Source organism: Acomys minous (assembly GCF_964271855.1).
Source record: "Acomys minous genome assembly, chromosome: 17".
Classification (NCBI taxonomy): domain Eukaryota; kingdom Metazoa; phylum Chordata; class Mammalia; order Rodentia; family Muridae; genus Acomys; species Acomys minous.
The window spans coordinates 17,955,413-17,976,626 of NC_140500.1; the positions used below are offsets into that span (position 1 = coordinate 17,955,413).

General features: G+C 44.5%; 1 protein-coding gene across 1 annotated transcript in view; it reads left to right on the forward strand.

The window, feature by feature from the left end:
- LOC311588223 (killer cell lectin-like receptor subfamily B member 1B allele C) overlaps positions 1–21,214 on the forward strand; it is a 94,124-nt gene that overhangs the window by 68,707 nt on the left and 4,203 nt on the right. The window contains exon 5 of the mRNA XM_084765701.1: positions 20,372–20,487. Within this exon, the coding sequence (XP_084621827.1) occupies positions 20,372–20,487 (116 nt within the window). The remainder of the gene's footprint in view (positions 1–20,371; positions 20,488–21,214) is intronic.

Here is a 21,214-nt window from a genome sequence, read left to right on the forward strand (position 1 = left end):
GAGGCTAGGTGTCTGTGTGTGGGGGGGAGGGCAAGGGAGAAGCAAGGATTGAAGAAATGCACCAGGATGAAATAAGGATAAAACCAGGTCTCTGTGCCAAGTGAAGCACAAGAAGAAAGAGAAGATAAACTTGTGGGTCCCATGGAGGATGTGGGGCAGGTGATGGGAGCCCTAGGTAGGTTGTGGAGCAGGTGGTATGGGTCCTATGTGGGATGTGGGGCAGGTGATGGGGGCCCTAGGTAGAATGTGGGGCAGGTGGCCCATGGGAAATGTGCAGCTCTTTGGCTGGACATTTCCTGTAGCCTCACACTGGTCTGAAACCTAAAGCTGATGTAAAGAACACCAAAGACCTGTACCCCACAGAACAAGGATGGTGCAGACGAGACACAGAAGTGAAGCACTTTGTAGTTTTCAAAATACGTCACCCCCTAGGAATGGTTTTGGTTTGAAGCTGGACTTAAAATTGATTAAGTGAAATGAATTTAATTTTCTAAAGAAAAGTAAGTAGAATCAGGTTAGGCTTAAAAGTTGAATTTCAAATAAATTAAAAATGAAAATAGTCTTTATTTTTATTTTTAAAAGATGTCATTTTTCTTTTTATGGAAGTGTGACTGACCTGTTAAGGGCAAAATAAAGTAGCTTGAGAGACAGCCGGGGTTGTGATCATAGCCCCATTGTTGGTTTCCAATCTTTCTCTGAAGTACTTAAGAACCATTGGGAAACATTTCTGTTGGGCATGTTCACATCTTTGTTCCATGAGGATCTATTTGCCTGATTCAGAGTTAAAAAAAACCAAAACAAAACAAAACACTGAATTAGTCCCAAACCTTTGCAGCCATAATTTCTGGTCTTGGGGATGTCTGCCTGCTGCTTCACTTGTGCAAAACTTGGGAAAAGGGAGCCGGGTGTGGTAATACACGCCTTTAGTCCCAGCACTCAGGAGGCACAGGCAGGTGGATGGCTGTGAGTTCAAGGCCAGCCTGGTTTATAAAGATACTGTAGGACAGCCAAGGCTAACATGCGAAAAGGAGCCCAAGATTGGAAGGGGTCAGGACGAGATGGAAAGAAATGGAACACGATGAGAGGCCAGGTCAGGGTAGGAAGAGAACTCAGAGCGTGTAAGCAGTGACGCACACTGCTGGTTCTTGGCCAGTGGTCCTTCAGCTGTAGACTCCTCCCTCAAGGACCCGTGGCTCAGTGTGCACCTCATCCACAACTTTATATTTTCTGTCTTTTTAAGATTTATTCATTAAAAAAAAAGATTTATTCATTTATTATGTATACAGTGTTCTGCCAACATATATGCTTGTGCACCAGAAAAGGGCACCAGGTCTCATTATAGATGGTTGTGAGCCACCATGTGGTTGGTGGGAATTGAACTCAGGACCTTTGGAAGAGCAGTCAGTGCTCTTAATCTCTGAGTTATCTCTCCAGCGCCTCAACTTTATATTTCTTTGTCAAGTTAGGTACAGGATTTTCATCTATCTGTGTGCCACAGACTTTGTGAGGCTTGGACTTGGCCATCCATCGGCTATGGAGGGCAGCTGGGCACCAGACAACATCCTATTAATGGCTTAGACATTTCCTCGACCCTTGGGCAGGCTTCTGGCCTGCTATATATATGTCCAAAATACTCATGGAGATTTCATGACCGATTTAACAGTTTTAAAAAATGTAATAACTGAATAGAAATAGGTGAAGGACTTCAATAGGCACTACAGCAAAATAAGATACACAGATGGCCAAAGTATTTTAAAGAGGGAATGCTGAACACATAACCATGAAGTAAGCATAAATCAAAGCCTCATGGGAAATCACTTCCTGCCTATTAACCAAGCAAAAGAATGCAAGTATCACAGAGAAGAGGGAGAAGAAATTGGAGCCCCTGAGCACTGTGGGAATGCTAAATAGTGGGGCCCCGGGAAAACAATGGAAATTCCTCAAAAAATTAAAATAGCATTGCAGTGTGATCTAGCAATCTGTCTTCTAAATGCTTGTATGAAATGATCAAATTCCAGGCCTTTAAGAGTTATGGTCACTTCCATCTTCACTGAAGCACTGCTCAAAACGACATTACACGATGTGCAGCCAGCCTAAATCCCTGCCAACGGGTAAGTGTATTATGCTCATAGGAGTGGTGACCCGAATTAGGATCCCAGAACCCACCTAAGGGCCACGCAGAAGTGAAAACATCTGTAATGCCAGTGTGGCGGTACGAGGAGAAGGCCTTCGAACACAAGACAGTCTCCAGAAGGTTCTGGGCCTCTTAGTCTGGCTAAGGAAGCAGCAAAAATACACTGCTTCAAGGTAGAAAGGTGAGAGGACACATGCCACAGTTGTCCTCTGAGCTCCGCACGTGTGCACCAGCACAGGTGTGCCGACACTCAAGACTCAGGAACACATACACACACACACACACACACACACACACACACACACGCCATTTGTTGTATTAAATCACTGAGTTTGGTTTAGCTATCAGGAACAGCTTAAACCCGACTCTTTGCTATCAGAAGGTTCACAGAGCTCTAGATGATTCTGTAACTGTTTTCGCCTAGGGCAAAGGGGGAATACTTTCCCTTGTGGTCTATCAAAAACATTTCTATGACGGATGCTAAGTGTCCAGCCTGGGATTGGTCCAAAGCATAAAAGCCTCAAAGCCTGTGATTGGTGTAAGAGACAAGACTGTAATTGATTATTCAGAGTTCTGTGACTGGTCAGAAACCGATGGCCATGACTGGTCCAAAGGCCCTTTCTCAAGCTACTTAGGTCTGCCTCACCATGTCTGCTGGATGCTGTGCCTCCTGCAGTGTTGCAACACCAGTCCTCAAAAATGCTTTCCTGGAGCGGCCTTTTCATGCCTTCTCTAAGCAGTTCGGGCTGAGCTGGTGACACCAGGGAAGTAGCACCGGGGAGAGCAGAGAGCAGAGGCGACAGCACAGCGCACAGAACAGCAGTGGCAGGACAGCTGAATGTCGGTAGGCCATGCTGCGGCAAGGCAGCTACTGCTTGGCAGCTGAAGGAGAAAAGTCTGTAGGGAGAGAAAGAAGAGAAACCGCGGGTCCTTGATGCTCAAAAAGTTCCGGAGAGCTACCAAGTCTTCATGGACAAGGGTCTCAGAGCCTGAGCTGTGAGGTTGAAACACAGGGTTCTCCCAAAGACTAAGGGGTCTAGAGCCCTGGGGTCTGAAAATTTGAGGGTTTGAGGTCATAGAGGGCTGCTCAGTGACTGAACACTAGAGGGCGCCAGTTGCTGCTGCTTTCTCAACAGCGGCCGTGGCTCACTTCTGCAAACCCTGCAGCTAGCGGGGAAGCAAAAGCTGCCAGGACCAGAAGCGGAAGAGCCTCTCGCCCATCCAGGTGGAGGGAAGGAACCCTCAGCCAGCTGATCGCTGACGTTTCCACACACAACGCGTAATTACAAGAATGACTTGCAGGGAACTTGTCATAGGTCTGACATTTGCTTTACCGCACCAGAACCAGGAGCAAACAAAGATGAAAGCTGATGAAGAATTTGTATCCAAAGACGTATTTTAGGATAAATAAGATAAAGTCACATAGCCTTATCATAGTTAAGTTATGGACAAGTTTGACTTTGGTAAGAGGATTTCTGCAATCGCTTAGATTAACAGACCAAAGCACGAGAGCAGAGGGAGTAAATGAGGTGGCCGCAGTTAGCATGAGAACAGGGACTAAATGAAATAATACAGTATAAAGTGACCTGTCTGCCGAGTTAAAGCAACGGAAAGGGTAGCTGTTAAATAACTAAGAAATCTGGCGTGTCTAACCCTGATACTTCTGAAGAACAAACAGCACAGGAGTTCACGCTGGAAAACTTTACAAAAAAATAACTTGAGAAGTCAAGGAAAAAACATTCTGATGATACCCTGTTTTCTCTAGAAATAGAGGTGACTCTGAGAGGTAATGGGTGATATGAGGTTTCAGAGGTTATTTGCATGCACCCTTCCTGTGAATTCACCATAAATATTCAATCACAAGGGGGTTGGGGATTTAGCTCAGCGGTAGAGCGCTTGCCTAGCAAGCGCAAGGCCCTGGGTTCGGTCCTCAGCTCTAGGGAAAAAAAAAAAAAAAAGGACAAATATTCAATCACAAGTAAATATATTTGTTTATGTAACTTTCTATCTTGTGTTATATCCACAACCCTGTGGGACTTGCAGTTCCCAATGACACAGCCAGCCAGCATGAGCGTTTACTCACATGAGCATTTACTCTCCCCCTTCTGTTTTTAATTCTGGGAGTCCAGCTTTGTGTGTATCTTATCTTACATAATGTGAATTTCATACTTCAATTTTCACATGTAACACTCAACTGTGGCTTCTGACGTGTGCAGTGGCTGCTTACTGAGTGGTTGAGCTGGAGTGACCACCTAATAAGGGGGCTGCATTGTTTATAAAAGGGTGGACCTGAGGATGAGTGAGTTCTAAGGCTGTCCCTACCTTTCCCCCAATCTATGATCTTTGTTTTTGACAACTCAATTATAGAACCATTTGTTACAGTAATAAGCAATATTGATGTCCGTAGATTCCAGACAGATGCCAATAGGCCTGCTAGTACACAAATGGTTAATGTGTCTGCTGACAATAATAACTAAAACCAGCTTCTTTGGAGACCGTTGAGGTTGGTATTTCCTGTGCACCAAGACAACTGACCTGCTTTTGTTTGCAGTGGAAAATTCTGAACTTTGAGCATCAAGGACTTTTAGCCAACATCTCATTACATTATGCTTTTGAAAGTTTTATGAATACTGGTGTCATTTATTACAGGACAAGTCAGGAAGCGTGCTTTCCCGTTCCGAAGTGTTTGCGTTTAAAGGCTGATGCAAATCAATGGTTCACTTGGCATTTGGAAGTCATGAGTCTTTGCTATTTGTCCTGTGTATATCAATAACCATCCCACTCAGCTTTAATATTTGGTCATATATACAGACGTAATCATTTACAGACAGAGTTGGTTCAGAGGGTGACAGTGCTTGCAGCCATACCTGATGATCTGAGACCCACAGCACAGGAGAGAACCAACTCTCATGAGTTCATAAATCTCCGCATGCTCACACTCACACGCAAACAGTAAGTAAATAAATGTTTTAGAATGTTTACAATAAAAAAAATTTGAAGGTAAACCAATGGATTGGGTTAAACACACTAAGATATACATTAACTGTGTCCCCCTGATTCATATGTTGAAGTTTAACCCTTGATGTCTCAGAATGGGACTGTATCGGTTCATTAGCTAAAATGAAGCTTTTAAGTTATATCCTAATCTACTGTGACTGATAACAGAGTGATTAGGGCACAGATGGGGGGAGGACGGACATAGAGAGACAAGAAGATGGCTTTGAGATCACAAAGGAGGCCTCGGATGAAGCCAACATTGAGAATACTCTGATTGCAGACTTTGGCTTACAGAACTCCGAGGATATAAATTTCTGTTGTTTAAGTTGCTCAGACTGTGGCACTTTATATGCAAATCCTAGAAAATCCAACACAGGAAGTATTCCATCTCTGCTCCCCATGAAAATAGGGAGCACAGTACAAACACAGCAAGTATGTCACATGTTCAATACACATACATGCCATCGTGAACAGAAGTGGGGAGGGCAGATGCTCCTGCTTTAGAGAAAATGTTTTCAGTTGCCTGTCACTGAGTGTGACATTAGTCACTGGCTTTTAGATGTAAAAAAAAATGTTGTAAAACATTGATGGATTGATTGATGGATTGATTGATTGTGTCATCTGTGCAAGCATGACACACATGAGTGCCTTAGTGTGCTTGTGGAGGTCAGAGCACAAAGGGCAGCTGTGGAAGCCGTCACTCTCCCATCATAAGGGTCCTGATGAGTGAACTCAGATCTTTGGGTGTAGTGGGCAGAGCCTCTTCCCAAAGAGCCATCTCCCTGGTCTGCCATTGTCTTCATGGATGGGTTCCCCCCTCTTGCTAGTTTGATAAACATTTCAGCACAAAGTGGTATGTAATCTTGTCACATGCTACTTCCGCATTCACTGAGATGACCATATGCCGTTTGTCTTCCTGTTTGGATCTATGTATATTGTTGGATCATTTTGTCCATTTATCATTTACCTGTCTCCTGTTAGTGCTTTCTCTGGGGTTCTGTTAGCTCACTGGGCGTGTTTAGGACAATTTTTAAAAATTCTGTCTGGCAGCTCACACATCTGCGACGCCTTAGTCTGTGAAGCAACGTTTTCTTCATTCAATGGGGCCATCTTTTTGTGTCTCTTTGTATCTGTGTGCAATATTTTATACCTTTGGTTTTTTGTTTGTTTGTTTGTTTGTTTAGAACAAGGCTTCTCTACATAGCTCTGCCCTGATTGTCCTGGTATTCACTCTATAGACCAGGCTGGCCTTGAACTTACAGGGATCTGTGTGCATGATATTTGGGGGGATTCTTTATTGGGTTCTTATATATAACACCCTTACAAGCCTTATTCTTCCCTAATCCCCTAATCCCTTCACTCCCCCACCCCCAACACTAAGTAGGAAAGAAAGAAGGTTAAAAGGGAAAGGGGGCATAGACCTCCTTAGACTGCTTCCTGCTGACTAAGGATATCACATTCCCTGGGGCAAATCCAGTCTTTGTCACTGTCAGAATATCCAGCAATCCAGCAATAGCAAACATAGCAGCAGGAGGCAGCAGCAGGGGTGGGGTGGGGTGGGATGGGGTGGGGCGGGGTGGGGCGAGGAGTGTGTGTGTGTGTGTGTGTGTGTGTGTATGCGCAGCAATAGGGGGAGTAGCAGCCTCCACAGGCTCTCTCAGGGCTCTCCAATTTAAACCCTTTCCAGTTCCCAGAATTAAACTATCTGCTGCTAGGGGAGGGAAATTACAGCCTCCTAAAGCAGGAGACAATCATAGTTAATAGCTGGCAGCAGGAAGGGCAGCAGCAGGGGTGGGGTGGGGTGGGGTGGGGTGAGGAGAGTGTGTGTGTGTGTGCAGCAGTAGGGGGAGTAGCAGCCTCCACAGGCTCTCTCGGGGCTCTCCAATTTATACCCTCTGCAGAGTCCCCAGAATTAAACTATCTGCCACTGGGGGAAAAAAATCACAGCCTTCTAAAGCAGGAGACAATCATGGTTACCAGCTGTGGACAGTCTGCAGCAGCCCCATACACTAAACCTGGGATTGAAACAAAATGTATTCACATGACCTAGCTGGGTTTTTTAAGGAACCAAAATTCTCACTACAGAAATCCATCTGCCTCTGCCTTCTGAGTGCTGCAGTTAAAGGCGTGTACCACTGTGTTCAGCTCTCACTGTGGCTTCAGCATTTGAAAACCAAGTCAGCTGTTCCAGACTTTACAAATGCTCTTTACCCAAGGGAATGCTTCACCAGTCAGGCTAGTTTGAAATGATGGCACTCCTCATATCTTTCCTCATTTTTCACTCTCCCTAGAATCTATTGAGGAACTGCACTTGGAACACATTGTTTCCTTTATGTTCTGTGGGCTCCAAAACTGTAACTTGGCAGGGGCAGAACCACTAATCTCTTTGTCTCTCTTCCCATTGTAGCCATATTGAGGAAATATCCCTTTTCAACCCCCCCCCCCCTCACAGACATGTGCACCCGCTTGAAGACACAGTGGAACAGCTGGAACTCTCAAACAAAGAAAAGAATACATCTTAAAAGAGACGTGTAAGAATTTGGAGACACCATGAGCACAAATTCATGAACTACAGGAAAGAAAGGATTCTAGGGTCAAATAAATAAATAAATAAATAAATAAGGTACACAGAGAAGGTGCAGGGTGGAAAGGTGCTCTTAGTGCTCTCTGTGAACTACTGACTTCATAAGGCCGCCATCTCTCAGATTTTGAGGTCCCCAAAAAGAACCAGGAAAACCTCGAAACCGCTGTAAAAACAAGAGGAATCTTTCATGTTACAGCTGGACCTGGGTCACACCAACAGTATCTGAAAGCAACTCCAGGTATTGGCCTGGGAACTTTCTATAGGTTCTTTACCTCCCATTGCCCCCTAAGCAGGGGGGAATCCTACATAAATATAAGGGGGTGTAATGTCCAAAGGGCTACAAAAAGACACCAAGACAACCTATGGATTAACTCTCTTTGTTCATTCACCATTTTGCTCAGGGAAGTGTCATTATTCCCAATTGGGGACGGAGGGGTGGGAGTAGGGGTGAGGGAGGCAGGTCAATTGTTATCAGATAATGCTATCTCTGGTGGCTTTTTTTTTCTGCAGCTGTGAGCCTGAATCTCCTTTACTTTTCAAATCACCTTTCCCTACCTTTTAAGTCTGTTTCTTCAAAGAACTTGGTGACCCTTAGATAGGTGCCAAGGCCATTTGTGGTGGCCTGTTAGGGAACAGTATCCTGTTAGCTCATGCACGCCCCTGTTACTCCCTGGGGACAGCTAATTGCCTGTCTCTTACATGGGGGTTTAGCCAATGTTTAAAATTCTTTTAGGTGTCTCGTTCGTTCAGTTCAGCTCTCCAAAAGGCATCACGTGTTGAATACGTCCAGGGACTCACCCATTCCCTCCTTTAAAGCCCCCAGATGTAATAAAGTTCGCCGACACCCACAGTGACATGCTTTGCTACTATCTTAGGCGTTTGTTTCTTAATCCAAGCAATCGAACAATCAAGGTTAAGGGTCACAACAGCATAAAGATGGCCAGGGAGCGCGAGAAAACTTGCACACATCACTAACCCTCATGAGGATGGAAATGAAGAAACACCTGGCCTCTAGTTCTGCATGAAGAAGCTTGGAAGTTTCCAGTTCATCCTGTTTTTGTTCACCAACACGAACCAGCGGGAAAGCAAACAGCTCTTCCTGCCTGTGCGAGAGAGGTGAGGCCATAAGGGAGTAAAGAAGTGACAGGAACTTTGGCGTCCACCAGCAGAGCCACAAGGTCCCCAGCACCCTGAGACCTTACCACACTTCCCTGTCCCTGCACCTCAGCATCACACTAAAGATCTAACCTGCAGTTCCTCCTCCTGGAGCCTTGAGTCTGGTTACCTAGACAAAGGCCCAGGCACAGCTCAAGCCAACCACGGGAGGGTTAAAGCAAGAGCAGCAGGATGGGGACTAGCAGATAGCAGGAAGGCAGGCCGGGAGGTGCGGGAGTGTGTTTTGCAGAGTGACCAGCAGGGGGCGCGTGTCGGGAAGAGCGCTCGAGGTGCGTGAGGCTGCGGTTCCCTGCGGGAGGAGTGGGTGACTGGAGGCGTGGAGTTTGCGTGAGACCAGAGAAGGCGGTTTGAGCAAGGCTGAGGTTGACAGCGTGGCTTGGAGCGTTGTTTACAGTTTTCCCGCCACAGTCCTCTCGCGGTGTTTGGGAACGGACTGACGTCATTGCAACACGGTTAACTACGTTCAGAACAGCCTTTACTACCGCCGGCTCTGGTGGCGCAGGCCGGGAGGATTTGCTGAAGGAGGCAGAGGCAGGTGGATCTCGAGTTCCAGGACAGCTTGGGCTACACTTTTTTTTTCTTCTTCCTCTAACGAAAATACCTGCAGCTACCTGAAATGATGAAATACACTCTCGAACTAAAAACCTTTCACAACCGAAAAACGTTTCCGGAACCTTCCTAAATACAAGTTACGAAGAGAAGCTTAAAAAAAGTATTTAAAGCTTTTAGATAACTCTCAGATAATATTTAAGAGTTGATGAATACATATTAAATAGATTAGAGGGTCTAAAAAGATGTTTTTGATTACTTAAACTTTTAATATTCTTCAATAGAGTTCTCACATGCTGATGGCGCTGTGACTGCGTATTATTCAGTCACAAGCTCAGGGTGTTAACTTCCCTTTGGCTCTCTTCTGGATGTGCACTTGTGCCTCTCCTTACCAGGTAGGTCTCAAAGGCAGGAGTCTACTGCTGCTGCCTTACAGACACCTGTTAGCTTGGGCTTCGAAAATACAGATCTCAATACAATGACAATATTAGCATACTTCCATTGTTAAACTCAAATTCCTATGAGCTGAGTAAGCTAAAGAGATGTAGCCAGGTTTCTGTACAAGCAAGGGCTTTGCCCAACCCTGTCACTGCATTCTGGTTTTCCTGGCCCAGGCTCTCAGGGGAGCATAGCACACACTGTACAGACTCTATGGAAAGCCTCCCTAGGACAATGTAACAAGTAGATAGAACCTCAGGGCTGGAAGGCACAGTGGAACAGCTGGAACTCTCAAACAAAGAAAAGAATACATCTTAAAAGAGATGTGCAGGGATTTGAAGACACCATGAGCACAAATTCATTAATTACAGGAAAGTGAAGACTCTCAGATCAAAGAAAACAAAGAGGGTGTACCGAGAAAGACCTGGGAGCAACGGTGTTTAGTGCTCTGTGTGACTCCACCAGGGCGCCATCCCTTACTGGTGTTCAGCTCTGCAAACGCCATCATATGTCAAATACGCCCAGGGACTCACTCACTCATGCCTTAAAGTCTCCAGTTCTAATAAGCTCACTGGATGCATCCTCGCAGACACTCACAGTGACATGCTTTACCCTCATGAGGACTGAAATGAAGACACACAGAGAGAAAACACCTGGCCACTAGTTCTGCTTGAAGGAGCTTGGAAGTTTCCAGTTCATCCTGGTAATGTAGGGGCAAAGTTAATGCCATATCCTATACGTAATTTATATTCTACTATAAATGATGGTCTCTATGAGAACTTGTCCTCTAGGTGCCCTACCCCTGCATTCTGGGATTGACACCTGCCACACTCTCCAGAAACTGCACCTGCACAACTAGGTACAGTTAATGCCCAGTGATCCTCTGAGAGAAAACAGCTTCCTTGGAGATTCAGCCTCCTGGACCCAACCTGCTGCAAAGTCTACATTCCTGAGACTCACAGCCTTCCCTGGAGAACCGGCCTCCACCCAACCTGCCTGAAGGACTGCATTCCTGAGAGTATGACCTCCCCTTACAGTTTTGTCCTTACCTCCCTGTGACCCCCACCCCTAATTGCAGTCTTTCCTATAAACCCTTGAAGCTCCAGGATCACTCTCCTATCCTGCTGCCTCAGGAAGGACTGTGACCCGAAGCTCTGAGCTGGAAATACAAGACCCTATTTACTTTGCATCAGTATCCAGTCCTGGTGGTCTTTTTTTTGCGGGGGGGAGGGGGGATGTCTAGCGATCTGGATAATCGTGGCATAACAGTAACAAACATCAATAGGAGCCAACAGGAAAGCAAACAGCTCTTCCTGCCTGTTCGAGAGAGGTGAGGCCATAAGGGAGTAAAGAAGTGACAGGAACTGTGGCGTCCACCCGCAGAGCCACAAGGTCCCCAGCAGCACAGGAGAGGAAGAGCAAGAGCAGGACCAGGGGGAAGAGCGAGGTCCCAGGAAGGCAGGCCTGGAGGTGCGGGAGTGTGTTTTGCAGAGTGACCAGCAGGGGGCGCGTGTCGGGAAGAGCCCTCGAGGTGCGTGAGGCTGCGGTTCCCTGCGGGGAGGCGGGGTGACGTGTGTCGGGGACTTTGCATGTGATCCGGAAAGAGCGGCTAGAGTAGGGCTGAGGCTGAAAGTGGGGTTTGGGGCGCTGTGTGCAGTTTTTCCGCCACAGCCCTCTCGCGATGTTTGGGAACAGAATGACGTCATTGCAGCGCTCAGTTAACTACGGTCAGAACACCCCTCGCCATCGCCGGCTCTGGTGGCGCAGGCCGGAAGGATTTGCTGAAGGAGGCAGAGGCAGGTGGATCTCGAGTTCCAGGACAGCTTGGGCTACACATTTTTTTCCCTTCCTCTAACGAAAATACCTGCTGCTACCTGAGCTGCTTAAATACACACACACACTAAAATAAAGCCACTATTCGGCTACTTAAATTGGCTTCTCAATGTTGGGTGTCTGCAGCTGCCTTCTTGGGCTACAGACTGAGAACTCAAGTTCTTTAACAAAATTGGTAATACTTCCTCCCATCAACAACCCAACTAAGACAGCCAGACAAATTATCCAAGGATGAATCCTCAGAGGGGTTTATCTCTGTATGCACAGTAGTGGTTGTAGGGTTTTCACTGTGTAAACAATTATGCAGGTATCTGACACTGTTCTCCAAACTCTGCCTCAGACAAACTGATCTCAGCTGGCTGGATGCTGCACGCAGCCCACAGACACATGAAGCTCTTGTCAGTTCCGGTCACTTCACACTTTTGCCAATATCTGCTAAAGAAAACATCACACCTCCCATCTGTTACTTTTCACGGGGCCATTGTGGATTCTCGGAAGCCACAGCCAGCTTCTGTTAAACTTCACTGCGCCCGAAGCATCATCTGAATCTTCTGCTAAGAGCACCAGCCTTCTTCTTATTGGTCTTCCTAATACATCTCCACAGTAGTCATTTGGTTACCAGGTTTTAGGTGGTTATAAACCACCTAAGTGTTTGCAGTGTTTATTCACACATTCCCCACCCAAAACTACCAACACCTGGCAAGGAAAGGGACTATTGGCAGTAACAAATATCACTAATAATCCTCTATATACTAAGGCTTGAGGCCTTTCTATACGCTGAAAATTTTGTGTACCATACGTTGTGAATGTTTTCATAAACTCTATTTGATTGTAAAATACCATGACACAAGATGGAAAATCTTGTATAACTGCTAAAATGTTCAGATTAGGCAAAGCACGAAGGCCCAGGAACATAATCCAGTGACAGAGTGCTTGCCTTGAGTTCGTGAGGTGCTAAGTTCAATTTCCAGAACTACAAAAAATAAATAGATGGAGCATGATGCAGACCCTGTGCCTGGTGTTGAGTGAAATGGCTGTTGTCAAACAGAGACAGCTGAGGAGGTTTCACTGAGTCCTAAGTGACCTGTGAGACCTTCACTTTGTTTTGTTGTTGTTGTTATTGTTGTTGTTTGTTTGTTTTTAATTTTTTAAATTAATTCTTCTTTACATGTACATTTATATTATTACACATATATACAGTAACCTACCTACAGCAAAAAGAACTATGAAACAACCAGGAATTATATAAATATGCAGTCATAGTGTTTTGGCTATTTGTATTTGGCAACCTTGAAGAAAACATCTTTCCTATCTTGGTGAGTCTAAAATTCTGAATGTAAATCAGTTTCTATCATATCTCATCTCTATCAACTTAAAACATCTGTCTAGATCTAAAAACATCTTAACCCCTAAACAAGTAAGCTTAATTGTAAAACTAAACTATTTGGTCTTCAACTCCACCAGAGACTTGAGAAGGAATAAAATTAACTACCTGAGCAAACAGGAAATGTAGATTAGCAGCTTCCAACGTGAAAAAAAAGGACAGAGATACTTTGTTGCCTGAACAGTCACCCAAAACTCTGTATAACGTTGGAACATCATCTTCAGCCTTCTGGCCCAGTCTATCTGACAGACATATTTGTGAGGCAGAAACTGTTGAGGACTTGCTTACCCTGTCTTGGTAGAGTTTGGCCAACTGCTCTGTCTGCCTGCATCCAAGCTTGCCCATTTTTAGGCAGACTTCTGTTTGTGGTAGAAATGAGGACATTTTGCCTAGTGACTTGTTTGTCACATTTGAAGCCATCTCCATAGGGAGGTTCTTTGATGCTCATCCTCTTCTTTGAGGCAGGCTGGGTGTTGCCAGAAGTTAACCTGTCTTATTGTCAAAAAACTCTTTAAAATTAAAAAAAAAACATAAATAAAACATCTTTAAATGCCATATTCTGTAGGTCTCTGAGGTTTTTTGAAGACCTTATCTAACTATTTTACCTCATCTATTGATAGACTCATATCTATCTGTTAACCCTAGGATGTATATACTTATAAATAGACTAGTAATTGGCATGACCATGATTCGATCACCTACCAATTAACTTGTATAACTTACTTATCCTAAACAGCCTGCAATAGCACTTTTGAAGTATTGGAGGTAAACCTTGCATTCTACTTTGTAATCACCATGCTCTTCAGGAACGAGTGTGAACCACATGTTGTCGTTACGCACTTTTCGTCGCCTAGAACTCTCACCAGCAGACTGCTGACACTGCTACGTAATTTTAAGACTCTGGTTCAACTCCCATCTGACCACAGGAAGTGATGCTTAGAAAATCCTTGTTTTTCTTCATCTTCACTTGTAATGTGAGAATGCCTGACTTGGCATTTGCAGTTCCTGTTCTAAGACCTGAAAGGCCTGAAAAATCCTTGGAGTTCACACTCCCATAGACCTAAGTCCTCCACTCCCTGTAGCTGTGACAAATAAAGTCCTTATCTCAGGTGAATGTTGTCACGTGCACGTGGACCTTCAGGACGACATAGAGCAGCAGATGCGGCTCCTTAGCATTGCATTTCCTGCTGTGTCAGTCCTGAGGTTTTCCCACAATTCCACAGCTTCCTTCGAAGCACAGATATTTCAGGAGGATTTTAGAGCTTTAACTCATGTCACATATAACCGTAGATGTTCACAGATTAATATTTGTTTTTACAACACAGCATAATTTATTGACTATCTTAATTGCCAATAATTTTAGGAATGTGGTCATTTAAATGTGAATTGGGGAAGAGTGTTACGTTTCACTCACCCTGAGAGAAAAACTCAAAACAAATGTTACAGGAGTCAGAACAAAAAGTCTCTCTTGAATTTTGTTAGGAAAAGAAGGCCACATTACACTTTTCCTTTCTTAAAACAGTAATGTGTGATGGGAGCAGATGCAGAAACCCACAGACCACATTAGGCAGAGCTCAGGGTACTCTGTGGAAGGCGAGGAATGATTGTAGGAGCCAGAGGGGTCAAGGATACCAGGAGAACACAGACTGCAGAATCAAGTAAGCAGGGCTCATAGGGGCTCTCGGAGATTGAAGGTGTGTGCGCCCTGCCCTTTGCATACATGCTGTGGATATTTAGCTTTGGGTTTTTTTGTGGAGCTCCTCACAGTTGGAGTAGGGGTGTCTCTGACTCTCTGCTCATGGGACCCTTCCCTCCTACTGGGCTGCCTTGTCAAGCTTTGACGTGAGACTTGATGCGTCTTATTGAGTTTTGTTATCCTGTATTTGGTTGATATCACTGGGACACATGCCCTTTTATAGAGGGAAATGAAAAAGCAGTGGATCTTGGGGAGTGGGGAGGTGTGGGGGCCAAGAGACTGGGAAGAAGGGAAAGAGAGAAGGCTGCGGCCAGGATGTATTGTATGAGAGAGAATAAAGAAAAAGAAAAGACAATAGTGGGTAAGCTGTGTGAGCAGAAAAGACACCAAGGTCAATAACTATCACAAAACTCTCAAAGACAAGAGTGGGTGGGCGGGGACAAACAGCAGAGCGCTCGCAGCGGACTTCCTTTTGCTCTTTTTACCTCAAAGAACTTGGGCTTTGTCCCTGCTCACAAGCTCAGTGTCATATCTCCCATTTGTGATGGACACACCGAGGGTCTACTTCAATCTAAGGGTATCCAGGACTCCAGGGGCTCGGCGTGCATCATCTCTTCCCAACGGTCAGTAGCTTCATTTCTCCTCCTCGTGTTAGAATGTCTTCTGGAGTTATGATTTCTTCCTGCAGTTTTGAGTTATTGCTTTGAAGATGAGTAGCTATTTGTCAGGGCGGAAGAGTGTAGATGGCTACAACTTTGGAGAGAGAGAGAAAACGCTCATACAGTCCTTTTTTTTTTTTTTTTTTTTTTTGTCAGTCATTGTGAAATTTGAGCAGCCAGTCTTTTTGGCTTTAGTCACAAGACCCTGAAGAAAGGGATGCTTCTAGCAGGCAGACTTGCTATAAAGCATCTTGCCTGGTCCAAACTTCTCTACAGAACACAAACGCCGTGCCTCAGCTCCATAGCATCCTAGCACTGAGCACCGGTGGAAGACTGACATGAGGTATATGTAACGTATGTACCATGACTTAGGGATGGATGGAAAGAGACAGGCACAGAGGCAGAAAATACATCTAAAGTGGTCATGGTATAGTATGAGCATCTGTGACATAACTGGGCTTCCTTATATAATACTGCAATGCTTTAAATTTAATCTTTCTATATTGTTGTCAAGATTGTGAACCACAAGTCTTTCAGGCTGCTTGCCAGAAACTATGAAATTAACAGATTTTTTTTTTTAACCAGGAAAAAAAAAATAGTCTTAGAGTCACCAAATAAGCTTCATTATAAACCTTACATAGGAGTGGTTCTCCTCTTCCCTGGGGGGCTGATGGCTACCAGCTCACCAAGGCAAGAGGAACAGAAGAGGAGCAGAAGGGTCTGGAAGGCCATAAGTGTGATGGAGATGGAGAGCGAACTCTCCAGGAACCGCTTCAGGAGCTGGTTCAACTTTTATCAGGGAGAACAAAGGCTATATAGCCCTTTGGGATTTGGTGGGGGGCTTCCAGGATAGGTGCTCATAATCGATTGGAAGCAGCCACTTTAAGGATGCTTATGTTACAGCACACTCCTATCATATGAGCAGGAACACAGTAGGGAAAGGAGAGCTAGCAGGAAGCAGTGTCAAGGGCCATATATCAAATGTGGTTAGGGCCATCGATGTCTAAAGACACTCTGAAGGTGGGGTCAGGCAGAGACTCGGAGGCCCTGCTGGGAAGAGGGAGTCCTGCACCTAACAACACCAAGTTCCAGAATGGCTATCTGGACTGGGAGGGCTGCAACATCAAACAGCAGGGTTCTTCCAATACATACGGTGTGGGGAAATGGGGAATTTTGCTAATTAGAAGGAGGATTTGACAGAGCCAGTTATTTGTGATAGGCACGATCAAGTCTTTGTTTTCCCTGCCTATGCCTGCAAACATGGAGGAAGGAGTTTAAACAGCTAAAGGTTTTGGGTTTCGATTTTCTATTAAGCCTAATGTGTGCACGGGTGTAGGACCATGTCCTGGAGCATAGGCGGCCTCTTAGAGACTGTATCTTTGAAGAAAACAGACACACCCACCACTCCTTGCAGCCATCAGCTGTCTATAGCTCTCCAGCTGGGAGTGGAACTTTATGCCCAACTACCACCATCATTCTGGGATGTTTGTCTGACTTGAGCTTTTGAAGGTCTTGTGGGGGCTTTCACAGACGGTGTGAGTCGCCATGAGCAACTGACCTGTTATATCCAGAAGACAGTGTTTCACTGCAGTTATACTTGGCTTTAAAGTCACCCCGCCCGCTCTTCTGTGATGATGCCTGAGCCTTGGTTGGGGATGGGATAGGATGCAGATGTCCCACTCAGGGTCGGATACTTCATAGTCTCTTATTCTCTACATGTTGACTCTTTGTGGCTGGTGCACACCTATTATCCCATCACTTGGGGGGTGGAGGCAGCTGGATCAGGAACTCAAGGTCATCTTCAGCCACACAGAGAGTTAGAGGTCAGCCTGGGCTAATGGGCAACGCTATATCAGAAACAGAACAGAGCACAACAAAAAGCAATTATGACAGTACCCTAAGGAAAGAACGCTGTGAAAGCCACAGCCACAATGTATAGTATGTGCTTAGTGTGTGCGTGTGTGTGTGTGTGTGTGTGTGTGTGTGTGTGTGTGTGGTGTGATGTGTATAACAGTGTGCCTACAGTCCAGTGCTAGCCATGGTTTCAGTTGATCTATCCATTAGGGGGTTTGGAACTCAACCAGTAGGGCGGGCCTGACATAATTGAAATACTGAAAACACTGGACTTGAGAGATGCTTCTCCTTGGATGCCACACCTTTGATCTAAGGTGGAGAAGATCATTGTAGACAACGGTGAAGCAGCCCCCATGTTCAGGAACAGAATCATATGTCATTAGCACCGGAAAACCAAAAATGTCTCTTGATTGAAAGAAGATCCTCCTTAGAGATCTTTTGACTCTCATCCCAAAACAGAACATGCTATTTATTTTTGGACAGCCCTCAGTGGCTTTCAATACGTCTTCACACCTACCAAGTTTGATTCACCCAATATTCCTTTGTGCCTAATACATGCATAATAATAAGCATTGTTTTCAGTCCTACTTTATCAAAGCAAACAGTTGGACCTGACAGAGAATTTATTTGGTGGGATTCTGATTTAAGAAGGCTTATATCTGCAGTCGACCCTCTACTTGATCCAATTGTCCGCATTAATCCAGACCACCTTTCACTTTTATTCCAGATGTACTCAACTGACTTATGAGTAACGAGGCCTTTTTAACTTCGCAGATGCCTGCCGGTGCCCACGCTCACATAGGTTGGCTCTGAGACTGAGTTGTACGGGGCTGATCTTTCTTCTCTTGACCCTGATTGGGCTGAGTGTTTTAGGTAAGAGAGGCAGAACTGTGGGTTCAGAATTCCTCCTTTGTTTCTGTCATAAATGTCAGTGCCTCCTCACATGATGTGGCCCTCTTGGGCTTGGGGGGAAGGTCAATGACACAAGTGCTTACAGGACACTGCAGTAACTTCACATTTCTCTCATGCTTCCAAATTCCTCTAAGAGGCATTAGGGGCTCTTTAACAGACCAGATCATAGCAAAGATGGCATGGGCAGCTTATGGCTGTTCTCCTTCCCTCTTCCTTCCTAAACTGTTAGATTATTCTCCTAAAGCTAGACCCCAAGGTCATTCCCTTAGTTAGCCACTTTCTCAGGCCTAACTCATTCCCGAGGCTGAACACCAAGGTCCAACTGTCATAACATCAAGGTCTAGCAATCAAAATCCATTATCTGGCTACACTGGCTAACCTGTCCTGTCAGGACTCACCAGTTCACCCTAGAACAGAATTCCCCTTTTCCTCCTTAAAAACCCACTCCTGTAGAAACACCTGCTGCTGTCTTTGCCTGATCCAGAGGCACGTGCATGCATGCATGCGCACACACTCTTCCCTCTGGGATAATAAATATCCTTCCTGCTGAGAATTGGTGTCTGGATGTGTTCTGAGCTGACTCCAAGCTCCACCACCACACACATGATGTACTCAGAGCCTAAAAAATAAAGTCATAATTGTGACAATAACAATAACAACAAAGATAACTAAAAGTCTCAAGTGTATAGTTTATTAAGTATCTACTAAACCCCAAGGACAGGAGGTTGTCTTTCTTGTAGGGTGTGCAATAGTCATTCTGAAGATGAGAATTCGGGCATGAGTGTGGGTAAGGTAAGAATTTCTGTAAGGCTCTCAGATAATATGTGACTTAACACTGGTGTGGAGCCCCGTGTTCTGTCTTTTTCTTCTTTATTTAATATATTCTGTCTCCAAACTGATTCCTCAGTCCAGTTTGATAATATCTTATCCTCAATCCAGATGCTCAGGTTTGTTGAAATAACTTGATTTCCTAAAGTGTTCCACCATTCACTTCAGCAATTAATTCTCTCTGTGTGTTTTCTTCTTTACTAGTGCGAGTCTTAATACAGAAACCATCAATAGAAAAATGCAGTGTGTATATTCAAGAGAACCTAAGGAAGACACCAGGTAATTTTTGTGCCTTGAATTTCTCAAGAATAATAGCTGACGTTGCTATTTACCAGGGGTTACAGCAGCCAAGGCCTGCAACAGCCGCCCGTGAAGACACTGTATCACCATAATTTTATGCTACAGGAAATTGCTGCATAGAAACTTGTTGAGGGTCTCATGACTGGCAGTTGATAATGCTGGGAATGTCTTTGAAACTGTGTAACCTTGAATCCTGAGGTTTTAACCACTTGGCCATACTGCCTCAGGATGCTAGCACACTTGATCATTAATTTAAGAAAACACTCAAAGGGAATATATATATATATATATATATATATATATATATATATATATATATATATATGCAAACATGTCAAATAATAAACTTTGTCTAAAGGTAATTAGTAGAAGTAAAAGTAAATTCCTTGGTATATATGCCTTTGATATGTCATAACAGTCATCTCAGTCTTGCACATGTTAGTAAAAGTGTGTGTTAGTAAAGCAACTACTATGTGTAACTGGCTGTGGTGCAGCAAGAACAGGTAGAAATATACTGTGTCTCCTTCTCACTTCAGATAGTCCAGCTACGTTAAAGTGCCCAAAACACTGGATTCCACACCGAGATAAATGCATACATTTTTCTCAAGCTTCCAGCAGTTGGCAGGGAGGTCTAAATGACTGTGATGAAAAAGGAGCCACTTTGCTGCTCGTTCATGACCAAGAAGAACTGGTAAGTTGTTCAATAAAACAGAAACATTAGCACGTTCTTTGAGCCACACCGAAGACTCTAGACTTAACAAATCTTCCATGCAAAGGAAGTTGGGACTTTCCATTATGGAAGCTCATAGTCTGAAAGACTAATCGGACATGTGAGCCAATAACTGCGCATGTAAGCTGAGTGTCCCAGGATCTTAAATGCACGGACAGAGTCACAAAGGAGGAAGCATTAACTGGGGACTCAGCAGGGATACAGGTGACCCGTGAACTAGGTTTCAGGAGGCGGGTAAGATATGAGTCACCCATACACAGACTCAGGGTTAAGCCCTCTACTCTGTTTTGATTGTAGAGACTCCTACAGGACTTGACAAAGGAAAAAGACCATTCATTTTGGATAGGACTAAGTTACTCATTGCCAGGCAAGAACTGGAAGTGGATAAACGGCTCTGCTTTAATCTCTGATGTGTGAGTACTAGAGCAGCTAACGTGAATATTCATTTCAGGTCGTTACACTGCAGGGCTCTGACCCTGATATCAAAGACTAAAGAGGTTCAGAACAGTCTGAAAATATGGTTCCAAAGGTGGTTGAAATTTTCCATGTATGAAAAGATACCATCTTTTTAGAAAATCATGTTTATGTATACATGTATGTATGTGTGTGTGTGTATGTATACTATATATGTCTATCTGTATGTATGTATGTATACAAGTTCTAAGGGCACAGACTAGACTAACTCCTTTAAAAACAATATTCATTTTTAAAAGATCAACTTAGAAGCCTACAGGCACATAGAACTTTCTTTTTTCTTCTTTCTAACACTTTATATATGTTCCAAAGAATTTCTTTCTTTCTTTCTTTTCTTTTTTTTGTTTTTGTTTTTGTTTTGTTTGTTTGTTTGTTTGTTTTTTCGAGACAAAGTTTCTCTATGTCTATTTAGCCTTGGCTGTCCTAGACTCACTTTGTAGACTAGGGTGGCCTTGAACTCACAGCAATCTGCCTGCCTCTGCCTTCCGAGTGCTGGGATTAAAGGTGTGCACCACCACACCTGGCCCCCAAAGAATTTCTTAAATGACACTGTTCAGGCTTTGGTTAAAATGAGCCATACTGTGTTGGGAGGCTAGTTTCTCAGGTCACAGCCATCAGAGGAGGAGTAGATGTGACAGGAAAAGCAGTAAGTGTCAGCACGGAGCC